This window comes from Anomaloglossus baeobatrachus, chromosome 1 (genome assembly GCF_048569485.1).
Source record: "Anomaloglossus baeobatrachus isolate aAnoBae1 chromosome 1, aAnoBae1.hap1, whole genome shotgun sequence".
NCBI lineage: Eukaryota > Metazoa > Chordata > Amphibia > Anura > Aromobatidae > Anomaloglossus > Anomaloglossus baeobatrachus.
Genome location: NC_134353.1, coordinates 725,719,527 through 725,734,250, shown reverse-complemented (window position 1 = coordinate 725,734,250; position 14,724 = coordinate 725,719,527). Strand labels below are relative to the sequence as shown.

At 40.3% G+C, this 14,724-nt stretch overlaps 1 protein-coding gene across 21 annotated transcripts in view; it reads right to left on the bottom strand.

Moving 5' to 3' along the window:
• RIMBP2 (RIMS binding protein 2) overlaps nucleotides 1-14,724 on the bottom strand; it is an 877,394-nt gene that overhangs the window by 14,382 nt on the left and 848,288 nt on the right. For 2 of the 21 annotated variants that reach the window (XR_012725119.1, XM_075322285.1), the window contains exon 31: nucleotides 2,060-2,106. The exons of 18 other annotated variants lie outside the window; for them this stretch is intronic. Coding sequence is in view for 1 of the 3 variants with exons in the window: in XM_075322285.1 (XP_075178400.1) it covers nucleotides 2,080-2,106 (27 nt within the window). In the remaining 2 variants the exon portion in view is untranslated. The remainder of the gene's footprint in view (nucleotides 1-2,059; nucleotides 2,107-14,724) is intronic. One more of the 21 variants, XR_012725121.1, reaches the window with a different exon arrangement.

The window sequence follows — 14,724 nt, the reverse complement described above, 5'->3', positions numbered from 1 at the left end:
CAGGCTGCCACGAGAGGTTGTGAATTCTCCTTCAATGGAAGTCTTTAAAAAGAGGTTGGATGGACATTTGTCTGGGATGATTTAGTGAATCCTGCTTTGAGCAGGGGGCTAGATGGACTAGATGACCCAGGAAGTCCATTCCAACTCTAATATTCTATGATTCTATGAAAAGCAAATATGGAAGGATCACAACAAAGTTCAAACCATTAATCAGCTGTACAAATAGAAAGGCCAGATTAGACTTTGTTAAAAAAATAAATCTAAAGACGCCGTTCTTGTTTAAGGATTCGGTGGACAGAAGAAACTAAGATCCACCTGTACCAGAATGATGTTGAAAAGAAAGCATGGAGAAGGCTTGAAATGGCTCATGATCCAAAGCATACCATATCTTATGTGAAACATGGTGGAGGCAGTGTGATGGCCCGACATGCTTGGCTCCAATTGCACTGAGTCATTAGCGTTTATTGATGATGTGACTGAAGACAGAAGCACCCGGATAAATTTTGAAGTGTACAGGGCTATACTTTCTGCTCAGATTCAAGCAAATGCAGGTTGCTTCACAGTATAGATGGACAATGACCAAAAATATACTACAAAAGCAACCCAGGAGTTTTTTAAGGCAAAGAAGTGGAATATTCTGCAATGGTCAAGTCAATCAACATATCTAAACCCCATTGAGCTGGATTTCACATGCTTAAGACAAAACCTATGGCAGAAAGACCTACAAACAAGCATTTAAGCCTGCAGTAAAGGCCTGGCAAAGCATCACAAAGGAGGAAACCCATATCGTCCATGGCTTCCGGATGTCAGGCAGTCATTACCTGTGGAGGATTCTCTACAAAACATTAAAAATATACATTTTATTTATGTTAAAGTTAATTTGTCCAATTACTTTTGAGCCCCTGAAATGAGAAGATATTGTAGAAAAATGGTTGCAATTAGTAAACATTTCATATCATTTTCTTCAACCTTCTAGATTATACTTGAAAGTCTACACTTCAATGGCATATCAGTTGTTTCATAATAAATAAAAAACATAGTGGCATACAGAACCCAAATCACGAACAATTATTTTCCAAATATTCCTTGACCTAACTTATTACAAAGTTTCTTATTTTCGTGTGTACTATTGTTTTTTTTTAAATAAAAGTTAAAAAGACGGTTACTTTTTACTGGAGTGGTGGTGTTCTACAAACCAAAGTAACTTGGTGGCACAAAGTTGCATTAGTTAAATACTGGTTCCTAGTTGCAGGCTGCTTGTGTGTTTGGTTATGCAGGCTCCAGTCTGATTCTTATTCGAAATCAAGGTCGTCTAAAACTTAGGAAAAAGTCAAACATCCCATGTTTATACACCTGAAGATACCATAGTTTTTGTGGGCGTAATATATTCTATAGCTGAGCTGTATGTTTCTATCTAACATAATTAATAAATCTTCAATTTTAAGATACTACGATTGGGGGTTTTAAGTTTTAATTTAGAGGCATAATGATAAATTTTCTAGTTTTTAGTGAAAAACATATTCAATTTTCTATAATGTCTTTGAAACATACACCTCATGTCTCATATTAAAAGAATGTGAAGCTATCATATATGAGAGGTTTGTAACATCACAAGTTGAAGTAACAAGTTTTTATGTACCTTGACAGAACGTATAAGGCTAGATTTTTAGCAGGTGGAAATTCCATTCTCATTTTTATTTGCTCTGTACAAAAAAAATAAACATTTTGGGTTGGATAGGAGGTAAAACGGAATATGTCTAATCAGGGGAGGCAAAAAAAACAGCACATGCACTTTGAAACATAGTTCTGTCAAGCACAGGTTAAATGACCGGCTATTCTCCATGTGTCGGTGAATGTTAGAATACATTTTATGTGTTCAGCAGCCATATAGCTCAACAACGGCTGGATTTCTGTTCAAGATATAAAAACTTTGTGTTCATGTTGCAAAATGCTCTCATATATTAAAACATGGTTTACCATCATTGTTCTTTAGTTTGAAAGAACGTTTTCTGAATTGTGACAGTGTGAAAACCACTGGTATCTTCAGTTGTTCACTTACGTGAAGGCTATACTGCCTCATTAAGGTGTGAAATGCACACTCTTCTTCTGTTCCAAAGTAGATGAGCCAGGACAAAACAGAAAATAAAGCAGTGATGACACAAACAAAAGTAATGTAAAAAAAAAAATAGGTTTAAAACGTGGATTTCTGATATATCAACAGAATGGCATTAAAATAAAAGAAAAAAGAAAACAAGTGCAAAAGTATTGTCACCATTGCAAGGCATAAACACAATATGTTAAACTTAGTAATGTAAAGGACAGCAGACAAATGTTGAACTGAAAGAGAAATAAACTGATATGCAGTAACATATAACCCATTGAATTGCCTGGCTTACAGTAAGCATAATAGAAAATTGTGGAATTTAGAAATATATCATTTACTTTAACGGTTTCCCTCTTTTCATCACCAGTATGCTGCATTATGGATCTGTATGGTCCATAGCTTTGATACAATTCTGAAATGTACAAGGTATCCTTTGTGGAATGCATCATTGTATGCGGTGTTAAAAAGGTACTTTTCACTGGAAACATCACTCCTTGATGATAAAGACCTATATCCACTCGATGGGCAGCCATTCATGTACATAGGTATTTACTGTTATTTTTAGTGTTGGCCTGTGTTCACACTGCATTTTTATCATTTTTTTATGGGTTTTAAGTGCAGTTCGGTCACAAAACTGCAAGCAAATCCTGATTCAGCAAAATCTATGAAAATCCTGAAGTGCAGTACACACATTATTTTCTTCTTGCAGATTTGGTGTGGAAAATATAATCTGCATCATTTCAATTCTTTCAGCATTTTTGCCTGTATTTTCACCTGCTGAATTCAATTGAAAAATGCACGCTCGTTTTTGCTATGCACTTTTCCTGCCAAGAAATGTAGAAACGGTGCAGAAATTTCTGCAATCAAATGCTCAACGTTTGCACATACCCTTATAAGCAGGATAAGAATTTTAGGTTTAAAGTATAGTTTCGCATGACAGGATTATAGAAGTTATAGAAAAACTTAAAGTCATTGCTTTTGTCTGAGTTGTTTCAGCCAAGATTATTACCATTTTCTGTACTAAAAGGGAATCTGTCACCACTTTGACCTTTTAACACTGTTAATATGTAAAGGTTATAGAATGCTTAAAAAATCCATACCTTTATATCTCATATTATTTCCTTGTTGTGGAAATACAATGAAGGAGATAATTATTTTATCCCTCACTGATTTTGTAAGTTTGCCCAATGACAAACACAGGAACAGTCTAAAATTTTAAGGGTAGGTTAATTTTAACAGTGAGAGATAGAATATCAAAAATAAAATCCAGAAAATCACATTGTATAAATTCTAAAAATGTATTTGCATTTTGCAGTATGAAAGACGTATTTGATCCCCTACCAACCATTAAGATTTCTAACTCCTAGAGACCAGTTAGATGCTCCTAATCAACTCATTACCTGCATTAAAGACAGCTATCTTAAATTGTCACCTGTAAAAAAGACTCCTGTCCGCACACTCAATTAGTCAGAAATAAACCTCTACAACATGGGCAACACCAAAGAGCTTTCTAAGGCCCGTTAAACACATCCAGCATTTTGCCGGATTGCCGGCCGGGCACACTCCAGTACAGTCTTAATACAGTACAATGGCATCACGGCAAGCTCCGGTCCCATACTTCAGTCACATGACAGATTATGACCGGAGCTTGCCGCGATGCCATTGTACTGTATTACACTGTACTGGAGTGTGCCGGATCCGGCAATCCGGTGAAATGCCGGGTGTGTGAAACGGGCCTAAGGATGTCAGGGACAAGATCATAGACCTACACAAGGTTGAATAGGCTACAAAACCCTAAGTAAGATGCTGCATGATAAGAAGACAGCTGTTGGTGCAATAGTAAGAAAATGGAAGAAATACAAAATGACTGTCAATCGACATCAATCTGGGGGGTCCATGCAAAACCCCACCTTGTGGGGTATCCAGAATCATAGGAAAGGTGAAAGATTAGCCTAAAACTAAACAGGGGGAACTTGTTATGATCTCAAGGCAGCTGGGACCATTGTCACCAAGAAAACTATTGGTAACACATTATGTTAAAATGGATTAAAATCCTGCAGTGCCCGCAAAGTCCCACTGCTCAAGAAGGCAGATCTGCAGGCCCTTTGAAGTTTGCCAATGAACGCCTGGATGATTCTGAGAGTGATTGGGGGAAGGTGCTGTGGTCAGATGAGACAAAAATTGAGCTCTCTGGCATTAACTCAACTCGCTGTGTTTGGAGGAAGAGAAATACCAATTATGACCAAAAGAACACCATCCCCACTGTCAAGCATGGAGGTGGAAACATTATGTTTTGGGGGTGTTTCTCTGCTAAGGGCACAGGAATACTTCACCGCATCAATGGGACAATGGATGGAGCCATGTACCGTAGAATCCTGAGTGACAACCTCCTTCCCTCCGCCAGGACATTAAAAATGGGTTGTGGCTGGGTCTTACAGTACAACAATGACCCGAAACAAACAGCCAAGGCAACAAAGGAGTGGCTCAAAAAGAAGCACATTAAGGTCAAGTAGTGGCCTAGCCAGTCTCAAGACCTTAATCGCATAGAAATCTTGTGTAGGGAGATGAAGCTCTGAGTTGCCAAGCGACAGCCTAAAAATCTTAATGATTTAGAGATGATCTGCAATGAGGAGTGGATCAAAATTCCTCCTGACATGTGCGCAAACCTCATCATCAACTACAAAAAGCGTCTGACTGCTGTGCTTGCCAACAAGGGTTTTGCCACCAAAAATGAAGTCTTGTTTGCCAGAGGGATCAAATACTTATTTCTCTCTGCAAAATGAAAATACATTTTAATAAGTTATACAATGTAATATTCTGGATTTTGTCTTTGATATTTTATCTCTCACTGTTAAAATTAACCTACCCTTAAAATTATAGACTGTTCATGTCTTTGTCAGTGGGGAAACTTACAAAATCAGCAAGGGATCAAATCAATATTTCCTTCACTGTATCATCTTTTATCATTTTATGTAAATGAGCTGTTCCAGGTTACGGTGCGGAAGCTGCCTGGAAGATAACTCCGCCTTCAGAGCTTATTTTAAATAAAAGGGGTGTTACCAGTGTGAGACAAGAAAGTGTCACATAACACGAGAAATTAAATTTTACTTCTTGGAAACACATTTATTTGCAGCTCCCTAAGCTCTGCTTCATTGCAACAATGTTGCAACACTGACTGCCTGTAATATGGAGGCTGAAGCTGAGCGGAACCTGTAAAAGTGACAGTTATCATCACACAAAGCTCTGCATCACACTGGTAACAACCCTTTTATTTAAAATAAGCTCTGGAGGGTAGAGTTATCTTTTAGGTAGCATCCGCCCCATAGCCTGGAACAGCTCATTTATATAGCGTGATAAAAGATGATATTTCAACAAGACATGTGATGTGAGGTATACAGGTAGGCCTTTTTTGAGCATTCTATAACTTATATGCCCATATTAACAGTTTAAAAAGGTGAAAGTGGTGACAGATTCCCCTTATTGATTTTATTGATTAAGTGTTCCTAATAATGTAATAAATTGGGTGAAAAGATTTCTTTAACCCCTTGACAATATCTGCCATTTACAGTGGGGAAAATAAGTATTTGATATTCTGCCGGCTTTGTACATTTTCCCACCTAAAAAGAATGGAGAGATCTGTAATTTTTTTTGAAACATAAATTTTATTGGTTTTAACAATAAAAATTGAACATACATGTTATGAGTTATTTTGTCCAGTCGGTTAACCATAATAACCAAGATTATTCATTCCCTGTCATTCGTTGCTAACAATTGAACTGTCGACATATAATATCAAACCCCAATAATTAAACAGCCACTTCAGCACCAGATGGACGTGAGCACCAGCATACCCCGTCACCTAATCTCCTCTGGATTCTGAGTAATCTAGCCACTTCCCCCAGGTTGCTTCAAACTTGAACCCTCTATTATTTTTATTTGCAATTATCCGCTCCATGCTACAGTTGTGATGCATCTTGACCCTTATTTCTTGAGTAGTCGGAACCTGCGGTGTTTTCCAGTTACTCGCAATACACTCTTAATACTGTCAAAAATTGTACGGTTATTATTACATCATTGTAATCCATGTCTTCCAGGCCTATGGACAGCAGAGCTTTTTCAGGGCCCAGCTCCATATTATATCCCAATATTGAGCTTAAGCATTGTTGAGTTTCTGTCCAAACTGGTTGTATCATCCCACACTCCCACCAAATGTGAAGCAATGTACCCGACTGGTTGTTACACCTCCAACATTTAGCTGAGGTCTGAGGGTATATTTTCTTTAGTTTTACTGGTGTGTAATACCACCTATATAGGAGTTTCCTTGATACCTCTAAATGGTATACAATGGGACATTTTTTGTGTATTTGAAAGGAATACTCCCATTGTTCTTCCACGTATTGAGTTTGCAAGTCTTTTTCCCATTTCGTCACATATGGTAAGGAGGGCGGGTTATGTGTGTCGTTCAGGGCTTCATACGCCCTTGATATCCCCCCCTTTGTGTCTTTGTTAACTTCAAAGACATTTTCATATGTTGACACTAACTCCTGTTGTTTTGTTTTCACATTTGACAGTAAGTGTCTAATTTGGAGGTATTTGTAGAAGTCCCTTTTGTTTACCCCAAATGTGCTAACAAGGTTGCCAAATGGTCTAAGCTCCAAATTATTCATGATGTCTCCTACCTTGGTTATCCCTTTTGGGATCCAATCCCCTATGTTCATATTTTGATGCAGTTTATCAATGATGGTTATCGGAAGTTTATGTGTTCTTGTGGGGAGTAGTCTCTGCCCCACCTTCTGCGATAACCAAATGTTTGCGCCCGCTCGTATTGTGGGGTAACCTGGTAATTGCTCTTTTTTGGCTAAACGGAGATGCCACATATATGAGGCCATAGAGGGATGTCCCACCATTTGTGCTTCCAATTTAACTTTTTTGAGAAAACATTTTTTTGTGATAGGTAGCAAGTTTCAGATTTGTAGCAGAAGGTACCTAATATTTCAGTTATAAAATTACATTTTATTAGTATGCATTAAAAACCATACAAAAGCAAAAAAACCTAGGTGGACTAAAATTCCTACACACCGTGGGGGTTGCTATAAGTTCAATCAAATTCTATGAGACCACTATACACAGTGGGATGAGGATGATTTGTTTGTTATTGTATGATCAGGAAAAAGGGGGTTTCTTTTGTCCTTTCTCACCCTAATTAAGTATGTTTCTGCCTGCCAATGGAGTACATCCTAATTTGATCAAGGCCCCTATTCCTCGGCGGCTCTCCCTTTTCCTCACCCTCACCTTCCTTCTCCAGGTCAGATCACATGGGTCTAGTAGAAAAAATATATATATAAATTTTTAGACAACCAACCACTCAAAAACTCAGTGCACACTGATATCGAATCCTCTGAACAGATAAGGAAGTACATAACATTAATTCATATTTCATATAATAGTTAGGGTATAGATTAAATATTTCAACTATCCCTCAATCCACTTGCTCCTACCTGGCAATGGAGTGCATCCTTAGTTTCTTGATGCCCCCATTCCTCGGCGGCTTGTCCTTATAGTGGTCTCATAGAATTTGATTGAACTTATAGCAACCCCCACGGTGTGTAGGAATTTTAGTCCACCTAGGGTTTTTTGTTTTTGTCTGGTTTTTAATGCATAGTAATAAAATGGAATTTTATAACTGAAATATTAGGTACCTTCTGCTTCCAATTTTACCCAGGCTTTTGGGGAGTTCCCATCCCACCAGTATCTCAGTCGATCTAGCATAGTAGCTTGGTAATATGCTCGTACACACGGGCATCCTAGCCCCCCTGACCTTATTGGCATGAACAGGAATTTTGCTAATACTCTTGCTTTTTGTCGATTCCATATGAAATTCATTAGAGCTGACTGGAGTTTAGTAAGGGTGTGCGTTGGTATTTGAATAGGTAGGTTATGAAAATAATAGAGGATTTGGGGAAGTAACATCATTTTTACTACTGATATCCTGCCCATCCAGGATATCAATGCCTTGGGGTATGTTTGTATTTCCTTATTTATATTTTGCAATAGATTTGCGTAGTTTATTTTTCCCAGGTTTTTGATCGGGTAAGTTAATTGAATCCCCAAGTATGGGATTTTGTCTGCTTTCCAAGTCAGTGGATACTGTTCCATTAGTTTCTGTTTTGTGGCCTGTGGGATACCCATGTCAAGGATTAAACATTTACTCAGGTTAATTTTATAGTAGCTCACTTGCCCAAATTGGGTAATTATTCTAAATATATGAGGTAGGGAGGCCTTAGGTTTCGTGACACATATGACATCATCTGCAAATAAGCCTATCTTGCTCTCCAAGGCTCCCACACTGATCCCGGAGATTCCTCTCTCTTTCCGTATGGCCTGAGCAAATGGTTCCATCAATAGAACGAATATCAGGGGGGAGAGAGGGCACCCCTGCCTCATTCCATTTGTTATATTAAATCCTGAGGACAGATAACCATTTGAGTATACTTGGGCCGAGGGCTTAGAGTATAGTGCCATGATAAATAAGAGGATCGATCCTTCAAAACCAAAGCCTCAAAGCGTCCTTTCCATGAATCCCCAGTGGATTCTGTCGAACGCCTTCTCCGCGTCCAAAGATAGGAGCAGAGAAGGCGTTCGACTCACCTCCACCTCAGCAATCAGATCAATAAGGCGTCGGGTACCGTCACTGGTCTGTCTATTTTTGACAAATCCAACCTGGTCCCAGTGAATTAGCTCAGGGAGGATGTGCAGGAGCCTTGGGAACAATGCTTTTGCATATAATTTGACGTCCGTATTTAATAAAGAGATTGGCCAAAAGTTTGCTGGAATGTCTTGGTCCTTTCCTGGTTTGGGCAGGGTAATAATATGGGCATTCAGCATTTCTACGGGAAAATAACTGTTTTTGGTGGCCTCATTAAACACTCTTACCAAGTATGGTGAGATCGAGTTTTTATACTTTTTATAGTAGTCATTTGAAATGCCATCTGGTCCCAGGGCCTTGTGTAATTTCAGGGTGTCTATAGCTCTGTGAATTTCCAATGTTTTGAGTGCCTGGGAGAGCGTTTCCTTCTGTGTGATTGAAAGTTTGGTAGATTTAATGATTCTAAGAATGTCATTATTTCTGCATCATTTGGTTGGTGGGTCCGTTTGTCTCCTTTTAAGTTGTATAGAGTTTCATAATATTTGACGAATTAGTTTGCAATTTGCTGAGGGTTCATTATTTTTTCCTTGTTGGGGCCGATTAAATATGGGATACGGGATTTTGCTGCTCGTATTTTCACCTGTTTGGCCAACAGTCCCCCCGATTTATTTCCTTGCCAACAATACTTAATTTTGAGTTTTTTGAGGGCATGCTCGTATGTGTGTAGATTAACCCCTTCAGCCCCGGGGCACTTTCCGTTTTTGCGTTTTTGTTTTTTGCTCCCCTTCTTCCGAGAGCCGTAACTTTTTTATTTTTCCGTCAATCTTGCCATATGAGGGCTTGTTTTTTGCGGGACAAGTTGTACTTTTAAATGAAACCATAAGTTTTACCATATGGTGTACTGGAAAGCAGCAAAAAAATTCCAAGTGTGGAAAAATTGCAAAAAAAGTGTGATGGCACAATAGTTTTTGGGATCTTTTATTCACGGTGTTCACTATATGGTAAAACTTATGTTTGGGTATGATGCCTGAGGTCGGTGCGAGTTTGTAGACACCAAACATGTATAGGTTTACTTGTATCTAAGGGGTTAAAAAAATTCACAAGTTTGTCCAATAAAAGTGGTGCACGTTTTGCGCCATTTTCCGAAACACGTAGCATTCTTATTTTTTGGGATCTATGGCTCAGTGATGGCTTATTTTTTGCGTCTCGAGCTGATGTTTCTAATGGTACCATTTTTGCGCAGATGCTACGTTTTGATCGCCTGTTATTGCATTTTGCGTAAAACTTGTGGCGACCAAAAAATGTAATTTTGGCGTTTGGAATTTTTTTGCCGATACGCCGTTTACCAATCAGATTAATTGATTTTATATTTTGATAGATCGGGCATTTCTGAACGCGGCGATACCAAATATGTGTATATTTATTTATTTTTTAACCCTTTAATTTTCAATGGGGGGAAAGGGTGGTGATTTGAACTTTTAGGTTTTTTGTTTTTTTTTAATTTTTTAAAACTTTTTTTTTACTTTTTTTATTTTATTTTACTAGTCCCCCTAGGGGGCTATAGCGATCAGCAATCCGATTGCTGATCGCTATCTGCTGATCACAGCTATACCGCTGTAAACAGCAGAAATAGTCACTTTCTTTTTTCCTCTGCTCCCGGCCGAGGAAGAATGAAAGTGAAACTTCTTACCAGCAGGCGTCATCACATGACCCTGTGCTACGATGGCAACCACCGAACGTCACGTGATCACTCACGTGACGTCCGGAGGGGGCGGCGGCAAGTAAAAAACATGGCCGCACGCATATAGATCTCGCTGCCAGACTTTGGCAGCGAGATCTAAGGGGTTAATGTTCCGGGTGGAATGCGATTCCACTCGGAACATGTAGGCACACATGTCAGCTGTTGAAAACAGCTGATATGTGTGCCGATCCACGCCGCCTGCCCGCGGCAGGGGGCGGGGCTTACCGGGACACGATCCATGACGGAAAGATCCATCCATGGTCGTGAAGGGGTTAAGCTCATGTAGCTGTTTGTGTAGATCTGAGATCTCCGCCGCTCTAGTGGGTGAGTAGGATTGTATATTCAATCTATGTAAATTCCCCAACTTGACTTGGATATCAGTTACTGCCATTTGCGTAGTTTTTTTGTAGTGTGAGGCCTGATTTATAATACCCTCTCATGACCGCCTTGTGTGCACACCATAGGATTGTGTCCGATACTTCTCTATTGTCATTTTGTGCAAAATAGTCTTGGATGGTTTGCTGTGACTAGTGCGTAACAAGGGTGGTTCATAATGTAAGTATTGAGCCTCCATATTGGAGATTTATCTATCTCATGTTTCTCCTCTATTTCCAATGTGATGGGAGTGTGATCACTCCAAGTGATATTTCCTATTCTTGCGGCTAATACTCGTGGAGTTATTATTATTATTTATTTTTATAGCGCCATTCATTCCATGGCGCTTTACAGTGAAAGAGGGTATACATACAACAATCATTAACAGTACATAACAGACTGGTATAGGAGAGAGGACCCTGCCCGCGAGGGCTCACAGTCTATAGGGAATGGGTGATGGTACAATAGGTAAGGACAGAGCTGGTTGCGCAGTGGTGTACTGGACTGAGGGTTATTGTAGGTTGTAGGCTTGTTGGAAGAGATGGGTCTTGAGGTTCCTCTTGAAGCTTTCTATGGTAGGGGAGAGTCTGGTATGCTGTGGTAGAGCGTTTCAGAGTATGGGGGAGGTACGGGAGAAATCTTGTACGCGATTGTGGGAAGAGTAGATAAGAGAGGAGTAGAGAAGGAGATCTTGTGAGGATCTGAGGATGCGTGCGGGTAGGTACCGGGAGACTAGGTCACAGATGTAAGGAGGAGACAGGTTGTGGATGGCTTTGTATGTCATGGTTAATGTTTTGAACTGGAGTCGTTGGGCGATGGGAAGCCAGTGAAGGGATTGGCAGAGTGGCGAGGCTGGGGAATAGCGAGGGGAGAGGTGGATTAAGCGGGCCGCAGAGTTTAGGATAGATTGGAGGGGTTCAAGAGTGTTTGAAGGGAGGCCAGAGAGCAGGAGGTTGCAGTAGTCGAGGCGGGAGATGATGAGGGCATGCACTAATGTTTTTGCTGAATCTTGGTTAAGGAAAGCACGGATCCGGGAGATATTTTGAGTTGCAGTCTGCATGAGGTGAAGAGGGCTTGGATGTGTGGCTTGAAGGATAGAGCAGAGTCGAGGGTTACTCCAAGGCAACGAGCATGTGAGACTGGGGAGAGTGAGCAACCATCAAGTTTGATTGAAAGGCTTCTTGGAGGGGATGACTGAGGAGGAGGAAAGACAATGAATTCTGTTTTTTCCATGTTAAGCTTTAGGAATCGCACAGAGAAGAAGGATGAAATAGCAGACAGACATTGTGGAATTTTGGTTAGTAGAGAGGTAATGTCAGGTCCAGAGAGGTAGATCTGCGTATAATCAGCGTAGAGATGATACTGAAAGCCGTGGGACTCTATGAGCTGTCCCAGGCCGAAGGTGTAGATGGAGAACAGCAGGGGTCCAAGAACTGAGCCTTGGGGGACACCGACAGATAGGGGGCGAGATGAGGAAGTGGTGTGAGAATGGGAGACGCTGAAAGTTCGGTCGGTTAGGTATGAGGAGATCCAAGATAGGGCCAAGTCTGTGCTGCCCAGAGATGAGAGAATCTGTAGTAGGAGGGAATGGTCTACTGTGTCGAAGGCAGAGGACAGAGTTATTGTCTTATCGACTAAAAAGAAATCAATTCTTATATAGGTATTGTGCGCGTGTGAAAGAAACGTGTAATCTCTTGTGGATGGAGTCTTTAATCTCCAGATGTCATATAATTCATGTATGTGAAACAGTTTTGTAAGTGGGCTAGGGTTGAGTTTTTTTGATCTAGATGTGGATTCCATGTTTGGCCACAGTGCTACATTGAAATCCCCTACAAGTATTAGAGGGCCCTTTTTTGTTGGCTTTTACTATTGTTTTCCTAATGTGTGTATATTGTCCTTTATTAGGGGCATATACAGTTACTAGTGTGTATGGGATATTATTAATTAAACATTGTAATATAATATATCTTCCATGAGGATCTACAATTTGGTTTGTTTAAGAAAAAGCCACCGAGTCCCTTATTGCTATTGCCACCCCTCCTTTCTTCCGATCAGCTGCGCCAGTATCACATGCGGGAATCTTTTGTGTTTTAATCTACTCGTATCTTCACTGTTTAAATGGATCTCCTGTACACACAATATGTCTGCATTGTTCCTCAATGCTTCTTTCCATAATGTTGATCTCTTATATGGGGAATTTAGGCCTTTGGCGTTTATAGATATGAGTTTAACCACTATCTGAATATTTTATCTTGTTTGCTGAATGTCTCTGCTGTGTATATTTTGTCCCTTTTCTCTTATGTGAACTAGTGGGGCACACTGTTACACTATCAGTTTCATACTCATCTTTCATGCTGCCGCCCCTATGGTTACTTCTTAGAACCTGCTGTACATATTTTGTCCCTTTTCCCCTATGTGAGCTGATGAGGTGCGATGTCACATTCTTAATTTCATACTCATCTAGGTCACTGGTGCCCACGTCCATCGCATGATCATGTTGCTTCATGCCCCCCCTTTTCTTCCCTATATTTCCGACTGGAGAATTCTTCCACTGTGAATAAAGAAAAAAATAAAACACAAATACCAATAACTGTTAAACAAATAACCTTGCTCTCTAGAGCAAAAACTAAGGGTGCTCGTGTGGGTTTCCCAAATCGGGTATCAGGAGCCAAACAGAGGCCTACCAAACAAGATGTGGCCTGGGCCCTGACATGTTCCCCAAAGATAAACCAGAAAAAAGAAAAATGCCGGTTCAAGAAAAAGGCAGAAAAATAAAACAAAAAATGAGAAAAAAGAATTCAAAAAGGTTTTAGGTAAGTTCTCAGTATGCAGAAAAAACAAAAACAGAAAACCAAGAAATCCAGGTAAAGGGTCCATGTCCAAGTCCCGATATCCATATTGAATGGGTCCTGCCATAAGTGACCCCCGGCTTCCTCAGACCCGGACTGTTTTTCCCAAAGAGGGGGGTCACACTGCTCTCAGCCTGCATATCCAGAAGGTGAATCCCGAAGGGCTCTTCTGAAAGGGATTAACTAGCAGAGTTCCTCTTTGGCTGTCCATACTCTATTCCGTGAGGCAAAAACATTTTCTCATTGTGCAGTGTTCACGCTTTGGACCATTCCTCCAAGATTGGTCGTGGTAGTGGGTTTCTCTCCTGGCCTTCCCTGGCATCAGAGGGTAGATTCCACTCCTTGCAGAGTCATAAGGCTTGCTCCGGGCTGTTCACCACATATTTGCGCCCATCTTTAGTGATTACGAGCTTCACTGGGAACCCCCATTTATATGGGATATTGTGTTCCCTCAGGATCCCTGTGCATGGGGAAAATGCTCTCCTGCGTGTTAGGGTGAATTCTGAAAAGTCTGCCTATATAGATATATCTTTAAAGCAGTCAGGCAGACATAGCGGGTTCCGAGCAGCATCCATTACTTTTTCTTTTATGTGAAAGAAGTGTATTCTGACTATAACATCTCTGGGTATTGAAGCTGGGAAATATTTTGGCTTAGGAAGCCTGTGGTGGGCTCTGTCCTGAACCAGATCCAGCTGTATGGTGTCCGGCATCAGGCATGAAAAATAATCAGTAAGAAATTCTTTGAGGTCCTGTGTTTTGACCGTTTCTGCAATGCCTCTCAGTCTGATGTTGTTGTGGCGTGATCTATCTTCTATATCCGCTATTTTGAGTTTAAGTGCGTCTACTTCTTCATCTATGGACACCACCGAGTCACCACCTCATTATGCGCAGTTGTCAGCTCCGCCATCTTATCTTCTATGTGAGACGTGCGTTCTTCTATAGCATTGATGTCTTTTTGCATAGATCTAAGCATATTCTGCATGTCTTTTTTAAATGTAGACATTATTTC